The sequence below is a fragment of the Trichosporon asahii genome (assembly GCF_000293215.1).
Source record: "Trichosporon asahii var. asahii CBS 2479 unplaced genomic scaffold scaffold00056, whole genome shotgun sequence".
NCBI lineage: Eukaryota > Fungi > Basidiomycota > Tremellomycetes > Trichosporonales > Trichosporonaceae > Trichosporon > Trichosporon asahii.
The window spans coordinates 370559-385046 of NW_014040868.1; the positions used below are offsets into that span (position 1 = coordinate 370559).

The following is a 14488-nucleotide window of genomic DNA, read 5'->3' on the forward strand; positions in this document are numbered from 1 at the left end:
TGGGCGAGGAAGACACCAGTAGAGTGTTGTTGTTGCGCTGAACACATGCTCATCGGCATCGGGATTGATATCCTGTCACTGCCCCGCTTGCAGGCTTTGATTGCGCGCCGCGGCGCTCTCCGGTTAGCGGGCAAGATCTGTACGCCAGCAGAGCTTGAGCGCTTCAAGGCGCTGGCTCATCCCGTTCCGGAGACGTTGGACGAGCACCGGCTCAAGTTTCTCTCGACGAGGTGAGTCACGTAAGCCGAAAGTAAAGGATTGAGCGCTTTATAGAGAGCTGTAATGCTGTGAACTCGTATAGCTGACTTCAGATGGGCCGCAAAGGAGGCAGCGTACAAGGCACTCCCACCCGCTTCGATCAACTCGTGGCGCGACCTCGACCTGAGTCACGACAAGAAGGGGCGACCGACTCTGTCCCTCGTGCCCGCCAAGGCGGACGGAGTGACACTCATGCCGACGATATCTCATGATGCCGGCGTCGTTGTCGCATGTGTAGTTGCGCTCCGGCAATCGTCCGCTCCATGACCGCTTCCTCTCATCTCCTGTATTTTGGTTCTCGGCACCCGGGTCGACGATAGTGTACATGATAGATGCGAATGATACAACACTAGCTGCTCTATGCTATGCGGCTTAGTCCCTATCCTCACTCTCCACCACGAGGATGCGCTTCAGGACAGCGAGGACGGCGCGACACGCGCGGGTCCACCCCTCGTCGGCGCTGTCGCTCTTCTCCTCGGTGCTTCCACCAAGACCCATGATGCTCATGCTCGAGATAGTCGGGAGCGCAAGACCGGGCATACGGATCGGATGCCCGTTGATCTTATCCTTGGTAATTCTGACGTCAGCTAGCGTGCGCTGGTGACAGCTGAAGAGCTTACTCAATATTCCCCTCTCCCCAGGCGCGGCCGGTCTTGCGCCCGTAGTCCAGTAGCTGTCGGAGGCAGTCGAGCAGCGCAACAAGCGCATGATTGAAGCGCCTGTTCTGCAACAGGCGACTGGGTGACAGGTCCGCCGACGCGTACAGTTCGTACTGTCCCTTGTTCGGCGGCAGGTCCTCAATTCGGCTGAAGGAGCCGAGCGGCACAATCTTGTAACTGGCGATCAGCTGGGAATGACGCAGTCACAGCTTGTGAATGCACTCACGACTCAAAAGTGTACCCAACCTTGGCGGCGAGACGGTCGATACACAGCGCGACGAGGCCCCAAGCGGCGTTGATCTCGTCCCAGTCCACGTTCGGGCGTCCGCCGAGCCGCAGCCCGTTGATCGTGCCAACCGTGATGCTGCGACCTCCCTCGGAGGCGAGCGGCGCATGACCAATCTGGAATGCGTCATTGTATACGTTTGTGTTCTCGAGGTGCTCGAGCAGACTGCTCGAGAGCAGCAGCTGCGTCTTGGCAGTGCTCAGCGTGTGACTGAGGTGCGCGAGCTGCGTGCTCAGCGCTGTATGCGTGCGGAGGAATCTGATGTCAGCTCACCAACACCGTTCAAGAAGCTGATAGCGTAAGCGGTCGTACTCACTCAGACTCTTCCTGGTCAATAGCCTCTTCCTCCTCTTTGACCCGTCGCTCCTCCTCGCGCACAGCGTCGAGCTCGTCCTCCTTCTCCTTGAGTTGTTTCCGGAGCTGCTCCTCCTCCGCAGCAAGCTCCTCCTTGCGCTTCAGGAGAGCGTCCCACTCCTCGTCTTCGCCAATAATTCCCTCGCTCCCTTCGGCGCGCTTCCGTATCGTCCGCTCAAAGTTGATGTACGCGTCGCGTTCCCGCGTCAGGTCCTCGAGCTCACGCTGCAGCTCCTTCTGGAACAGGCCCGTGCACTCCATGCACAGCGGGTGGTCGATGTCCGTCCTGGCACTGAGGAGCGCATCGAGATTGGGCGCGGTGCGGAGGCCGCCTTCCCCGCCGCTGCCACCGCCTGGTGGGGGCGTTGATGCGCGGGAACTGGACGGCGTCGCCGATGCAGAGCGTGACGCCGACGGTCGCTTCTTCGGGGCGGCGGGGACGGTGGCGTTGTTCGGTGAAGAAGGAGAGGCGGGGAGGAAGACATAGCTCTCTGCGATGGGGTTGGCGCCCGCCCATGCGTGTGCCGCCGGTCGAGCTGCGGGTGGCTGCTGCGCGAGCTTCTGTGCCGGCGGTAACGAGGAGGGCGGTGATGGTGCCGGCAGCTGGCCAGCGATCAGGTCGACTTGGGACGGGGACGTCGTCGACGGGTCCCGAAGTAGTGGCTGGTGACAGCGCTGGCACGCGAGGCTGTCGTCCATGGCGCCGGTGATTTGGTGGTTTGGTGTTGTCAACAATATCTCGGTGGCCAAACGGCAACATATGCGTCATGCTGCCGACCGGCCGGGAGCAAATGGTGGTGGCATAAGCCAGCGTTATGCCATCACTATGTCTCTCGTCACGCCTTCCATGCATGTGCTCATCGCTCAAGGGACAAAGCACCGGGACCCTCGGCAGTAGTCCGCTGCATCCAGCTTGCATTCACACCTTCGCCGCCGTCAAAGTCAGTTGAGAAAGGCACAACGTCAGCTCGCCGCTTATCTGGGCAGTCGACTTCGGAGCCCCACGCGCGGGACCAAATCTTCCATCTCACTCCCAGCAATGTCCGAGATGACACGAACCGCAAGCAGATGTCTACGACATCATCCCAACAGCAAGCAAGCAGCCAGCAGCAATGGCCATGTCCCGCCTCTCAGCCCTGTGGCGTGGAACCGGCCCCGCAGCCGCCACGGCAATCAACGCGACGCCTTCCTCCGTCGCCGCCTCCCGACCCCCCACAACCGTGCCGCACGTCACCTCCGCGCCAGCCGAGGCGATCGAGACGGGCCAAGCGCTCCCGACGGGCGTCGAGCCGATCCTGAAGCCCGCAACGGACACTATCTCTCCTCCATCGACGCCGGCGGCCTCGTTCTCCGTCGACCCGGCGCCGGAGATCGAGCCCTGGTCCCCTGCCCGCCCCAGCAGCTCGACGGCGGAGAAGGGGAAGAAGAACGGCCGTGTATCAAGGTCGCAGCCGAGCTACGAGGTCGACGAGCTGGGACGGCGGAAGAACTACCCGACGCACGTCCCGCTGAATGCGGGGCAGAATGCGCTCCTTGCCGTCGGGAGTGGGCTCTGGGGCGTGATGAACTACGCGACCCGCCCGGACCTGATCGCGACGCTGAGCGAGACAACGTCCTCCTCCTTCCTCTCGACGCTGCACGAGCACATGAGCATGACGCCTGAAGGGCGGCAGATCCTCCGGGATCGCCCCACTCTGTCTTCGAAGACGGTCAACCTGGACTATTTAAGGGGGCTGAGGCGCGGCACCCTGGGCAGGGAGTATGTCGAGTGGCTGGACCGCGACGGCATCACGCCCGACTCGCGCGAGGTCGTGCGCTACATCGACTCTCCCTCCTTGGCATATACGATGCTGCGATATCGCCAAACGCACGATTTGTACCATACCCTCTTCTGCCTTCCCCCGACACTCGTCCACGAGCTCAGCCTCAAGGTCGTCGAGTGGGCCAACATGCGTCTCCCCGCTGCGGCGCTCTCATCGACTTTCGGCCCGTTGAGGCTCAGCGCGAAGCGGAGACGCATGTGGGCGCAGGACTGGGTGCCGTGGGCGCTGAGGCAGGGCGAGATGGGCCGCACGCTGAATGCGGTGTACTGGGAGAAGAGGTGGGAGCAGGGGATTGGAGAACTGAGGCGCGAGCTGGGAGTCGAGCGCATGAACGACCACAAGGTCGAGAGCCGGTGGAGGGGGTACCGCGTACTCCGGGAGATGGAGCGCGACCTCAGGCGCAAGGGCGAGTGGATCGACGAGCCCGAGGAGTGGTAGGAGCCGTAGAAACGCCATGGGTAACAGCCCGCAGGCCTGATGCATACGTGCAAGACAATGCTGGATACTGTGATGCTAAAGGTGCTAAAGGTGCTTAGGTGCTTAAATGGGGGAAGAGAGAAACCAAAGTGGGAAGGCTTGGGTACGGGTGGTGCTGTGAATGCTGGAAAGTTTGAGTTCTTCTAGGTGACCTGGGTGTGCAGCAAACGACACACCCTGCTACCTCATCATCGTCACGCAAGCTCGCTGCCGCTTAGAGGACACCCTGGGAGTAGTACTGGAACGTGTCATAGAGCCTGGTGTAGTTGCTTCCGGCCGAAGACACGATCAGACGGTCGAGGTACTGGTCGACGGCAGCAGTGGTGAGGCCGAGACAGAAGCGGTCGCGGAAGTGGTTGACCGTGTTCTCGCCAAAGAGGACGAAGCAGTCGAGCTTGCTGTCCTTCTGCATCAGCTCGACCATGGTGATTAAGCTGTCGCTGTGTTTCCGCGCGGCCTCGAAGCCTTGCTTGAACAGCTTGCGGAAGAGCTCGAAGCCCGGGCTGTCAAACCCGCCCATGATGTCAATGTACTCGAGGGGCAGCTTGAAGGGCGCCGCCTCGAAGCCAATGTTGCCTCCGGGACTGTTCGAGAGCATGAAGCCAAAATCGATGTGGATGATGTGCCCGTCCCGGTCGATCAGGATGTTGCCGTTGTGCCGGTCCTTGATCTGGAGCAGGTATGTGATCACGCTGTACCCGGCGAGCGACTTGATGAAATTGCGCCGCGCGCGCGCAAACTGCCCGCTGTCCGGCTTGCCGTACGTGTTCACAAAGTGGTCCATGAGCGACACGTGCCCGATCGGCGTGCCCTCGGCCACGCGGCGCGAGTACTCGCTCTTCTTGATCGAGTGCACCGACACAGCATCCGTGACCGTCTCGACGAGGCCAGACGTCTCGCCCGTGATCAGGATGCGGAAGAAGCGCGCCCAGCACTCGCATCCCTCGTCCTTCCAGATCTTGGTGAAGCGCTCAATCAGTTGTGTCGCGAGCTGCTCCTGCCGCAGGTCCGCGCCCGTCTTGACAATGACCGAGATGACGTCCCAGTTCGCGAGGTGGCCCCACGGCGACGAAGCACGGATACGCGACTTCTTCGCCGCCCAGCTCTCCTTGAACACGGCGGCGGAGGGGTCGGCCTTGTTGATCTCGCGGCGCACGATACCCTCGTCCTCGACTGTCTGGTTGCCGTCCGCCTGCTCGACGTGCACGCCTTCGGGGATCGCGGCCATGCGGCTGACACGCTCCTCCTCAAGCGCCATCATCTCCTCCATGATGCGCTCCCGGATCCGCGCCGCCTCGGCAGCAGCCAGGCGCAACTTGCCACCTGCCGCGCCGCCGGCAGGTCCAGCCGGCTCTGTCGACTCCTTGTTCGAGCCGGTAATCCAGCCAGTGCCAGGGATCCACTTGCGCACGCCAGACGAGCCCGACTGGCTGTGCTCCGGATTCGGCGGGACGAGGGACGCATTCAGCTGCGCGAGCATGACGGCTGCTGTCCGCATGCGCTCCGAATAATCCTCCATCGTGATGACGGGCTTTGCCCGCGGCGAGATCGTCGGCTCGAGAGGCACGGGCGTGATCGGGCGCGCGCCCAGACCTTCGGGCTGAAGCTCGCCGTTCGGCGTGCCCGGAACGCCGCCGGAGCCGAGAGAGGATCTCCGCGAGTGGTCCTCCTTGTTCCAGACCTCGAGGTCGAGCTGCTTGTTCTTCGGCGCGGCGGGGAGCGGCATCGAGTCGCTGAGGTCGACCATGTTATCACGGACAGAGAGCTTGTTCCCGAACAGCTGCTCCACGAGGTCCATCTCCTCCGGCTCTTCAGGGCCCTCGGGGATCTCCTCGATCGGCGTGCCCGTGGCGTCGCCAGTCTCTGCTCGGGAGTGAGACTGTGATCGCGAGTGGGCGGGAGACTCGGTGGCAGAGTCACCTCCGAGGGCGGCAGCGGACAGCGGAGCAGGCATGGCCGACCCAAAGCCCTCGGGAACGTGGTGGTCGAAACCCTCCTCCTTCTTCCGCCGCTTCAGGTCCTCGGCGACGACAATCTTCTTGAGCAGTTCCCTGTTCTCGCGCTTCATCGGGTCAAAGTCGAGATCGTCGACCAGAATCTCCACGTGCAAGAGGTACGGCGCACGCTCCGCCGAGTTGAGGACGACCGAGTCGCCGGGCGAGATGCGCACGACGCGCGAGTGTGCCCGTTTCGGCTGCTTCGGCTTGCCGAGGAAGGACGTCGGGGTGGGCTCCTCGTTGCGGTGGTGGTCCGCGTTGCACCACAGGGGCATGCACACCTCTGCGGGCAGGTTGTGGTTCAGGCTAGTGAGCTCGGCCCGGAGAGCCGAGATACGAGCCGGTTTCGGAATAACCAACAGCCGGTTACAGATGTCCTCGAGCAGGAGCAGGAAACGGATCTCGCTGCGCGTGTAGTGGCTCTTCAGCAGCTGTCGCTGCGCTGCAAGCGAGTACGCTGCGAGGAGCGACTCGGCAGACGGCGGACGATGCGCGCCAACCCTCGGTCCAAGGGAGCGGTTCAGCGACATGTCCGGCACAGAGTGGAACGGCTGGTGCGTCGTCTGCTTGCGGAAGACGGACGACAGCGGGGGCGTCGAGGTGTTCTGCATGAACGGATCCCGTCCGCGCTCGTCCTCCTCCTGCGACAGCAGGTTCAGCGCCGTCGTCGACACATGGTTCACCAGCGGCGGGCGGCTCGGTGATGACGACGCTTCGGGTTGCGTCGTCGCCGATCTCATCGGGGGTGTCGGGCGTCGGTTGATCTTAGTGTCCGATCTCGTCACTCCGTCTATGTTAGAGACAGAGCTCGCATCGTCGTCCGTGTCGCTCTCCTGCCCCGAGATCTGCTTCGGCTTCCTGTTCCAGGCGTCACCTCGAGGTCCATCGGCTCCTCCAGATGTGTCGACCTCGATCCGCGCGCGTGACGCAGCTGCGTCATCCAGTGGCCGCCTGCCCTGGGTGACGGCCCACTCTCCCGCGAGCTCAGTGAACTGCGGCATGGCAGGGGCTCCCGCCGCCATCAGGCCCATGCCCACAAGCGCAGCCCCGAGGTTTGCGTTGACGCGGACAGGCGGCTTCAGGCGCTCATCTGGCGGCAGACTCGGCTCGCGCCCCATAAACGGCGCTGCTGAGCTCGGCCGGGCAATGTGTCCGACAGACGGCGAGGAGGCGTGAGGAGAGGTAGGAAGCGATCGGTAGGGGTTTCGTGACGGTTCTGGCGGGTCGCCGAACAGAATCTCGTGGCAGCGATGCAAGACACGCTGGCAGATGTTGAACGGACGCGGGTTGCTGATGCGTGTCGGCGTCAGATCGTGCAGAGCCGATTGCATGAACCAAAAGGTCTGGATGTCAGCTAGAAGCCAATACAGACAGCTGTGAACCCACCAGCATGGCCATGTGTGCACTATCCTCCGCCCGCTGGAGCACGAAGCTCTCGAGCGCGTTGCTCTCTGTCGGTCTCGTAATGAGGAGGTGACTGGTGGTCAGCTCGTCGACATACAGTGCGGAGCTCACCATATCTGCGGCCAGTAGAACTCGACCTCCTCAAAGGGCATCGACTTCATGCGCCAGCATAGGTAGTGGCTGATTCCAATGCTCTCCGGGTACGTCTTGAGGTAGTGCAGAGCGACCGACACGGAGAAGTACGGCGAGAGGAATAGCCGTAACCTGGAACGTCAGCATTGTCTGCCCGCATGCACAATGGATGTCGAGATATCGGTCGGTCTGAAGCTTACAGAAGAGCGTGAGACATTGTGGCCGGGATGAACAGGCCTTCTGGAGGTTACAGAGGGCCCGCGGCCAAAAAGTTGGAAAGTCGAGGGGTAAAGTGTGGGCTAGCCGGGGGTGGGGTGTTGGCGGCGAGAGGTAGCGGTGGACGTTGAATTGGATGTATGCGGGTGTCGCTGATTGCACGCCGGTGCGTCCGGAAATGATACTGGGTGCAATGCGGGGATGCAGGAACGAGGGCGGTGGGAGAATGAAGAGGGGAATATTGTCGCTCCTTGTCAACAGCGTTAGCGGCTCGACGTCTTGGCCGATCGACACGTTTCCAGTCCTTCAGAGGAGTCTGCTTTCGGCAGAGTCGGGGCGGCGGCGGCGAGTCGAGGGCAGGAATGTCGGGAGCCAGGTGGTCTATGCCGGAACGCGCAGTGCCATGGCCCCCGATGTGCGGGTGCAGGGGTGGTGCGATGGGAGGGAGGGATGTCAACAGGTTGAAAGGAAAGACGAAGGCGAGTGACGACGGACGATGGTGATGTTGAACCGGGACGCATGGCTGATACCGTACGGCGTCCCTGACTGGCCGGCTGGCACGGCTGGCGGTATGGCGGTCGGCCACCTCGCCAGGTGTCATGACACCGTCCTCTGCTCAGCGTACCCGGCCCGCGACTGTGTTGAATTTCGACTGGCGGCTGGGCAGTAGTGCATAATGCATGCGTTTCTATTGTCCCCCCTGTGCCCATCAAGCGTACAACAAAATGCATGCCACGTCCCTCGCTCTATATACGGAAATAGGCTCTTACTCGTCATCATCATCCGCTATGCTGAACACGTTCGTGCCGTCGCCCTCGCCGTCAGAGTCGCTGCCAGGATCAGACGACTTGGACTTTCTGCGCTTCCCAGACGAGTTGACAGAGACGCCCAGCGGGTCCTCGCTCTGATTCCCGCCAGCGTCAGTGTACGGCTTGTTGCCGGGGGCCGGCGAGGAGCGAGACGAGTGAGAGTGCGGGTGAGGGCTGACGCTGAGGCTGCGCAACTTGGACGCCTGGGCTGCCTCTGCCTCCTCCTGCGCGCGGGGAAGGTACGGGACGTCTCCGGCCGCGAGGGCGGGGAGGCTGTCGGTGCTGTCCGAATTCTGGATAAACGTCTCGGCCGGTGGCTGTGATGGCGAGTCGGGAAGGAAGGTTGTCGCCAAATGAAAACAACATGTGACAATGCGCCAAGGGATTCAGCGTCAGCTTTGCATTCAACCCAGCCATTGATGCGGAAACTCACCCCGTCGTCATCTGTTGAAAGCCGCAGGGGAGCGCGAATACCGTGAAGCCTGCTTTGTCAGTTGATCGAATCTGCGTCGCACAACTCACGGCAGCACAGTCTCCTCCCTCCTCTTGCGGTAGTAGTACCACGCGCCCGCGGCGGCGGCGAAGACGACAACGACAAAGATAGTCGGCCACATGGATCCTCCGTGTTGCTTGTGTCCTCTCTTCTGGAGCATGCGCTGGAGCTTCTGCACTGCTTGGTGCGGTGCAGCGTGCTGTGCTGGATGTGGTGAAGTCCAAGCACACCTGTGCCGTGATTGCGGGGCAAGATAAGTGCAAGTCACGAGCGGACGGAACCAGATGTCCGCTCACTCGGCGTCATGCGCTGCCTCCCTGTCCAACCACCGCTGCACCTTTACGCATCGAGCACATCGTGAGGAAGGAAGGTCATGCCAATATCATTGTACACAGTCTACGGATCCAATCTACTTAGGCAGGCGCGACGCGGAGCGAGTTGTAGTGCTGCGTGTGTCAGTTATCTTCCAATTTCGTAACTCACCTCGCCAAGACCGTACATCCTCCGGTGGTACGAGATACGAACGACACCGTCGCCGAGCGCCGCGCTCTCTTCCGGCGTCGTCGCTCCACCGAACGCATCGTTCTGCCCGCCGTGCGACACGACGACCGGCGGCCCGCACTGAATGACGTGGATCGGGATGTTGAACGCCCGCGAGAGAGCCTGAATCTGAGATTGTCAGCTGCAAGCTACGACTCGAGCCTTGGACATACCTCGGGCTCGCCACCCCACTCCGCAGTGCTCTCCACACGGTGACAGTACTCCCTGTACTGCTCCGGCGTCATGATGCCGTCGTCAGTGGCACCCGGCATGTCCTCGCCATCAACGCTCGCGAGGAACGGAAGGAAGTCGTCCTGGTGCTCGCGCATGTACTTGGCAGCGGTCCGGCGCGTGTGGTACGGGTTGTTCGCCTGGTGTGTCAGCTCAACAGGCCCCAACAAAGCTCACCTGCTCCGCCGGCAGCACTCCCATCTGGCCGAGCTGATCGGCAACGGCGGCATACATGCAATGTCCGTCGGGCTGGACCTCGTAGATCGATCGACCGAGCACTCCGCACGCATTGCTGATGACGCGGATCTCCTCCTGACGCTCGGCCTCAAGCTGAGCGTTCCAGCTCGGGTCCGCCGGGGGCGCAGACTCCAGCAGGGCCTGTTGCTTGCGAGCCTGGGGTTGTCAGCCGGTGCTACCGGGAATCGGACGAGATTCCAAGTGTGCCTGAGGCGCGGGGTTGAGAAGTAGCGGGGCCGACCGGTGGAGAAGGGCATACCGGCAAGCAGAAGGGTGACCGAGGATCGGACTCGTGGCCACTCGCCAGAAAGACGATTCCAGCAGTCCGCAGCCAGACGTACTCCATTTGGCCGCAGCGGTTGGAGAACAGCGTCTCGAAGCTCGCGCACGTACGGCACGCCGATGCGCCAGAGCTTGGCGACCATTGGAGGTGGGAGGAGAGCGATGGTCACAATACAGTCATGGACTTTGTTGTGCTGTCTGCGCACATGCCTTCCGGCGACGTGACACTGTTCCGACGTGCGGATGCCCTTCTAGCACGATTGGGCTGCGCCGGCATCGTGCCAGATCGATCCACACGTGTTGGCGTCGAACGATCGCCCTCCGGTCTGCAGCACCCGATCTTGAGTGCCGAGCGCAGCGCCTCGCGGCGCCAAGGTATCTGCCCCAGTCTTCCTTCCAGGAAGTGAAGATTCTTGGACCTCGCAAACTCACCTGTCTCTCCGCAAACCTCTGCTTCGAGCTCTTCTTTCCGCCTCGTCCGCCCTGCTGTCCGCCAAAGATTCCATGTCCGGAACCATACATTCCGCCTCCACCTAAGGCTGCCGGCGCGCTGGCCTGCGATGGGGCGGGGCTCGCATTTCCGCCGGGGACGGCGGCGCCGTTGGTGGTCGACTGAGGGGATGGGGGGACGGGGATGGTCTTGGCCTTGGCCTGTTCTGGTGACGGTGGAGCGGACGTCGAATCGTCACCGGCGAGGATCGCGTCAATGTCGAGCGGCTCGCTGCTGATCGGTGTGTCGTACGGAGATGGTGACTCGCTGTTCTGCTGCTTGTTGAGCAGCTTCTTGAGAGCACGTCGCTTGCCGCCTCCCATCGTTGCTGAGTATCGGGATGTCTGGTAGTAGAGCTGAGTGGATAGCAGAAGAGCGGATTGAGAGCCAGAGCCGCGGGCTTAGCGTCTGCCTGGTGAACTCAAATCCACCGCCCTGCCCCTGCCGTACAGTCGCTGGCCGGTTTTGACTCCGTGATCCGCGCGTCCTTCAGGACCAGACCCGCGTCCGACATGAGCGTCATCGTCACGGTCACGGGGGACGCTCGGCACTCGGCGCAATTCATCATTCATGAGCCAACCACCACCACCAGCGGACGCCGAGATACGCGAACGGAAACGTAAGGCTGCATATGCTTGACTACTGATCTGCGCGTCTCGATGAGATCAAATCATGTATATCTCATTAAAACTCCTCTATGCACGCCTACGGCATCATATCATCGTCATAACGCCTAAGCCACGCCTGGATACAAAAAAATTACTCAGAAGAACAGGTACGTAAGGATGAAAACGACAAAGACGAGACCGGCGCAGACCTCGACGGGCACTCCCTGCGCCGGGGCGGCCTGCACAGCAGTGGCAGTCTTGGTGGCAACACCACCGTCAGCGGCCGCACCGCCGCGCTTCCTGAGGCCGACAACGTTGGGGCCCTGAGCCTCAGCCAGCTGAGCGCGGAGGCGGTCGTTCTCGGCAAGGAGGGTCTGGAGCTTCTCCTTGTCCGAGGTGCCGATGTCGACAGACTTCTCGAGAGCAATGTTGGTGGGGGCAGGAGCGTTCGAGGCAGCAATGTCGGCAGTGGTGAGAGACGGGATGCCGCCCGAGGTGTCACGGTGAGCGTCAGACTGCGTACCGTGGCCGGCAGCGCGCGTTCCGGCGAGAGCGGCAAGGCCAGTGGCACCGCCGGCGGCAGCACCGGTGAGGCCAGCAGAGGTGGCGTCGACACCGCCGACGCGGGTAGGGGTCGCGGGAAGGTCCTTGTTGCCGTTCAGCTTGGAACCAGTGCCGGCCGCGGGGGAAGCCTCGGCAGCAGAGTAGATAGCCTAAGGCGTGTTAGCACTTTGTTCTGTCGCTGTTGACGTTGGGGTAGTATGTCATGCACAGTTCCCGAGGGAAGACAGGGTGAGATGGAAATAGCACAAACAGGATACACGACGATCTGAGGGGGTGCACCGGACTGCTCGACCTTGATGACGAGGTCACCGGGAGCACGTCCGAGAGACTTGGGCTTGCAGTCAAAGGGATCTTTGGTCAAGACTTCCTGCGGGGTCGTGGCAGGAGGATCGTCGAGCTCCCACACGGTCCAGCCGCGATTCGGATACAGATCCGCTGGGAGTTCACGCTCGGCGACTGTGGTCCAACGAGTGTAACCAGGCTCATTATGCTGCGAAGAGGGAGATGAACACACGAGCACCAGGAGGCGTATTGAGGGATGATAACGGGATAAGTGGAGCGACAAGCTCAGAACGGTCACGCGTGGAAAGACAGCACGACAGGGGATGTGTGTACCCCAACGAAATCAAGGAATGAGGGTCACTTACCGACTCGTCAAGCCTGCTGGTGTCGTGGGTAGTGTCATGGGGTGATCCCTCCTCCTCCTCGGGGATTCCGTTGGCGTTGCCGGAACCGTCCTCGGCGGGGAGGTAAGCGCAGCGAATCTTCTGCTCCTGGATGCTGGCCTTGTTGGTGCGCTCGACAGAGGCCCACTGGAAGGGTCAGCACTCGGTTCAAGTTGAGCCTGCGGATGAGTGGTGCCCGGAAGGAGCGTCATCTCCTACACAGCTCCACCCGATCACGCCCTACACATACCATCTCCGGAAGCGAACGCATCTCCTCGTCGGCAGGGATGAAAGCCGACTGAACGAGGAACTTGTCCTTGCACTTGGCATGGGGAGGGGGGTCCTGGGGTAAAGGCTGAAGAACGACTGCGCACGTCAGAATGCGACCAATGATCAAACGTCAGTGCTACGTACTTTGAACCTCGAGGTTCTCGCCAGGCTCGACGCGGCCCTGGTTAGGGCGGACGCAGTACTGCTTGGGGGCAGTAGTCTTGACCTTGAACGCGACGGGAGACGAGTGGGGGTTGTGAATGTAAAGCGAACGCTTGACGATGGTCGTCAGCGGGCCTGGAGCGGTCAGCGCTTATGCTTGTTTGATCGATAGCTTCGGACTAGTCAAGAGCCGAATGCGGCTACATTGTTCTTCATCGCCGGCTTCGCACCCATCTCGATGCGTGACGCTCGTAGGTATCGGATTGCCGCCTTACGGCGAAGCTCCCCTGTCAGACGCCTATGAGTATGAGTCATAGGCCACTGACGAAATTGCCGACGGCCTAAGTGACGCAGAAGATGCAGTGATAGACCGTGCTGAAGCGCGCTGCAGCTCCCGATGCGGAGAGTGATACTCACGGGGGAAACCCAGCTGGTTGGGCGGGGTGAGAGTGACGGACATGGTGTATGGATGTCAATCAGGAAAGAAGAAGTGTGTAATGTTCGAGTTGAATGGCGGGGTGGGTGAGAGAAAGGCGTAAGCGTGGGCGGGTTCGAGGGACGCGTTTTAGTGGCGTCTGGGGGCGATAAGGAAAAGGTCAAAGACGGCTTGATCTACAAACTTGATGCTGGTGAGAGCGACAAGTCGGCTTTGCCTGCTGGGGAAGGGAGAGTAAAGGTGGGGTGGATGGATGGAGATGAGAAAGAGAAAGCAGATGGCGGTGGTGAGGTGGTGTGACGAGTGACATGTCATACATGGCGGAGAGGGTGAGGCATGTTCGGGGGGTCAGCGGGCGCGCGGGCAGCTGGCGTGCTGGGCTGGGCGCTGGGTGATGGATCACTGCCTAGGGCCTAGGGGGCGCGGAATCTGAGTGTGGGCCCAGCCCGACGGCGGCCTCAGCCATGCAGCCAACGACCGACGCCAGGCTGGCTATCTCTCGCTCTCGCGCAACAGGAGAACCCAGCGCATGCACAGTGCATGAGAGACAGCGCGTCAGCCTGGCTGTGCAGTCCAAGTGCAAGTCTATGGTGGATCCTGTGGAGGCCATGACGCACTAGTTGCAGGGTCCACCATGGCTCCCAATCCTAAGCTCCTAGCTCCTAAGCTTCAACTTTCGTGTCGAGCGCTTCCCAATAACCGCTTCGTCCAACATGGCATCAAGCCCAAGGCCGGACAGGCAGTGCCCGGTGTCGCCTGCGCCCGGGTACAGGGCACCAGGTCCGGCAGGGACGCGAGAGGGACCCATCCTAGGCCATCCTGCATGCCTGCAACGGGGCGGGAGCATTTTCTGTCCTGGCAATCCTTGATCGCAGTGATCATCGTACTCCTTTCTGAACCTTCGCCGCATGCCGCGCGCGCGCCCCCGCCGTCTCCACCCACACGCACCCATGTACCCATGGCCCACTCTGCCAATTGTTTCATCCCCCTGTAGCTCATCATCCTTTGTCCTTGGCCTCGCTTCCTGCCTTGCGACCTTTGTTCATCGCAGAGTAGTCGCTGAATGCTGAATGCACCAACACACCACCCCACTGT

General features: G+C 61.6%; 5 protein-coding genes across 5 annotated transcripts; 1 reads left to right on the top strand and 4 right to left on the bottom strand.

The window, feature by feature from the left end:
• Positions 1 to 630: 630 nt before the first annotated feature.
• A1Q1_03453 (uncharacterized protein) lies at positions 631 to 2256 on the bottom strand (the record flags this gene model as incomplete). Its single annotated transcript, XM_014323251.1, has 4 exons — positions 631 to 931; positions 1023 to 1094; positions 1144 to 1461; positions 1520 to 2256. The coding sequence occupies 4 exons, from the start codon at positions 2254 to 2256 to the stop codon at positions 631 to 633; spliced, it is 1428 nt and encodes a 475-aa protein (XP_014178726.1).
• Positions 2257 to 2669: 413 nt separating this feature from the next.
• Positions 2670 to 3818, top strand: A1Q1_03454 (ubiquinone metabolism-related protein; the record flags this gene model as incomplete). Its single annotated transcript, XM_014323252.1, has 1 exon — positions 2670 to 3818. One exon carries the CDS (start codon positions 2670 to 2672, stop codon positions 3816 to 3818), a length of 1149 nt encoding a protein of 382 aa, XP_014178727.1.
• Positions 3819 to 4071: 253 nt separating this feature from the next.
• Positions 4072 to 7607, bottom strand: A1Q1_03455 (1-phosphatidylinositol 4-kinase; the record flags this gene model as incomplete). The annotated part of the gene is made up of 3 exons (XM_014323253.1): positions 4072 to 7144; positions 7370 to 7522; positions 7591 to 7607. 3 exons carry the CDS (start codon positions 7605 to 7607, stop codon positions 4072 to 4074), a joined length of 3243 nt encoding a protein of 1080 aa, XP_014178728.1.
• Positions 7608 to 8372: 765 nt separating this feature from the next.
• Positions 8373 to 11011, bottom strand: A1Q1_03456 (uncharacterized protein; the record flags this gene model as incomplete). The annotated part of the gene is made up of 9 exons (XM_014323254.1): positions 8373 to 8732; positions 8849 to 8897; positions 8938 to 9138; positions 9205 to 9245; positions 9392 to 9571; positions 9622 to 9819; positions 9857 to 10072; positions 10258 to 10425; positions 10631 to 11011. The coding sequence occupies 9 exons, from the start codon at positions 11009 to 11011 to the stop codon at positions 8373 to 8375; spliced, it is 1794 nt and encodes a 597-aa protein (XP_014178729.1).
• Positions 11012 to 11451: 440 nt separating this feature from the next.
• Positions 11452 to 13417, bottom strand: A1Q1_03457 (protein binding protein; the record flags this gene model as incomplete). The annotated part of the gene is made up of 6 exons (XM_014323255.1): positions 11452 to 12009; positions 12111 to 12316; positions 12375 to 12672; positions 12776 to 12891; positions 12940 to 13092; positions 13375 to 13417. The coding sequence occupies 6 exons, from the start codon at positions 13415 to 13417 to the stop codon at positions 11452 to 11454; spliced, it is 1374 nt and encodes a 457-aa protein (XP_014178730.1).
• Between the last annotated feature and the right edge of the window lie 1071 nt (positions 13418 to 14488).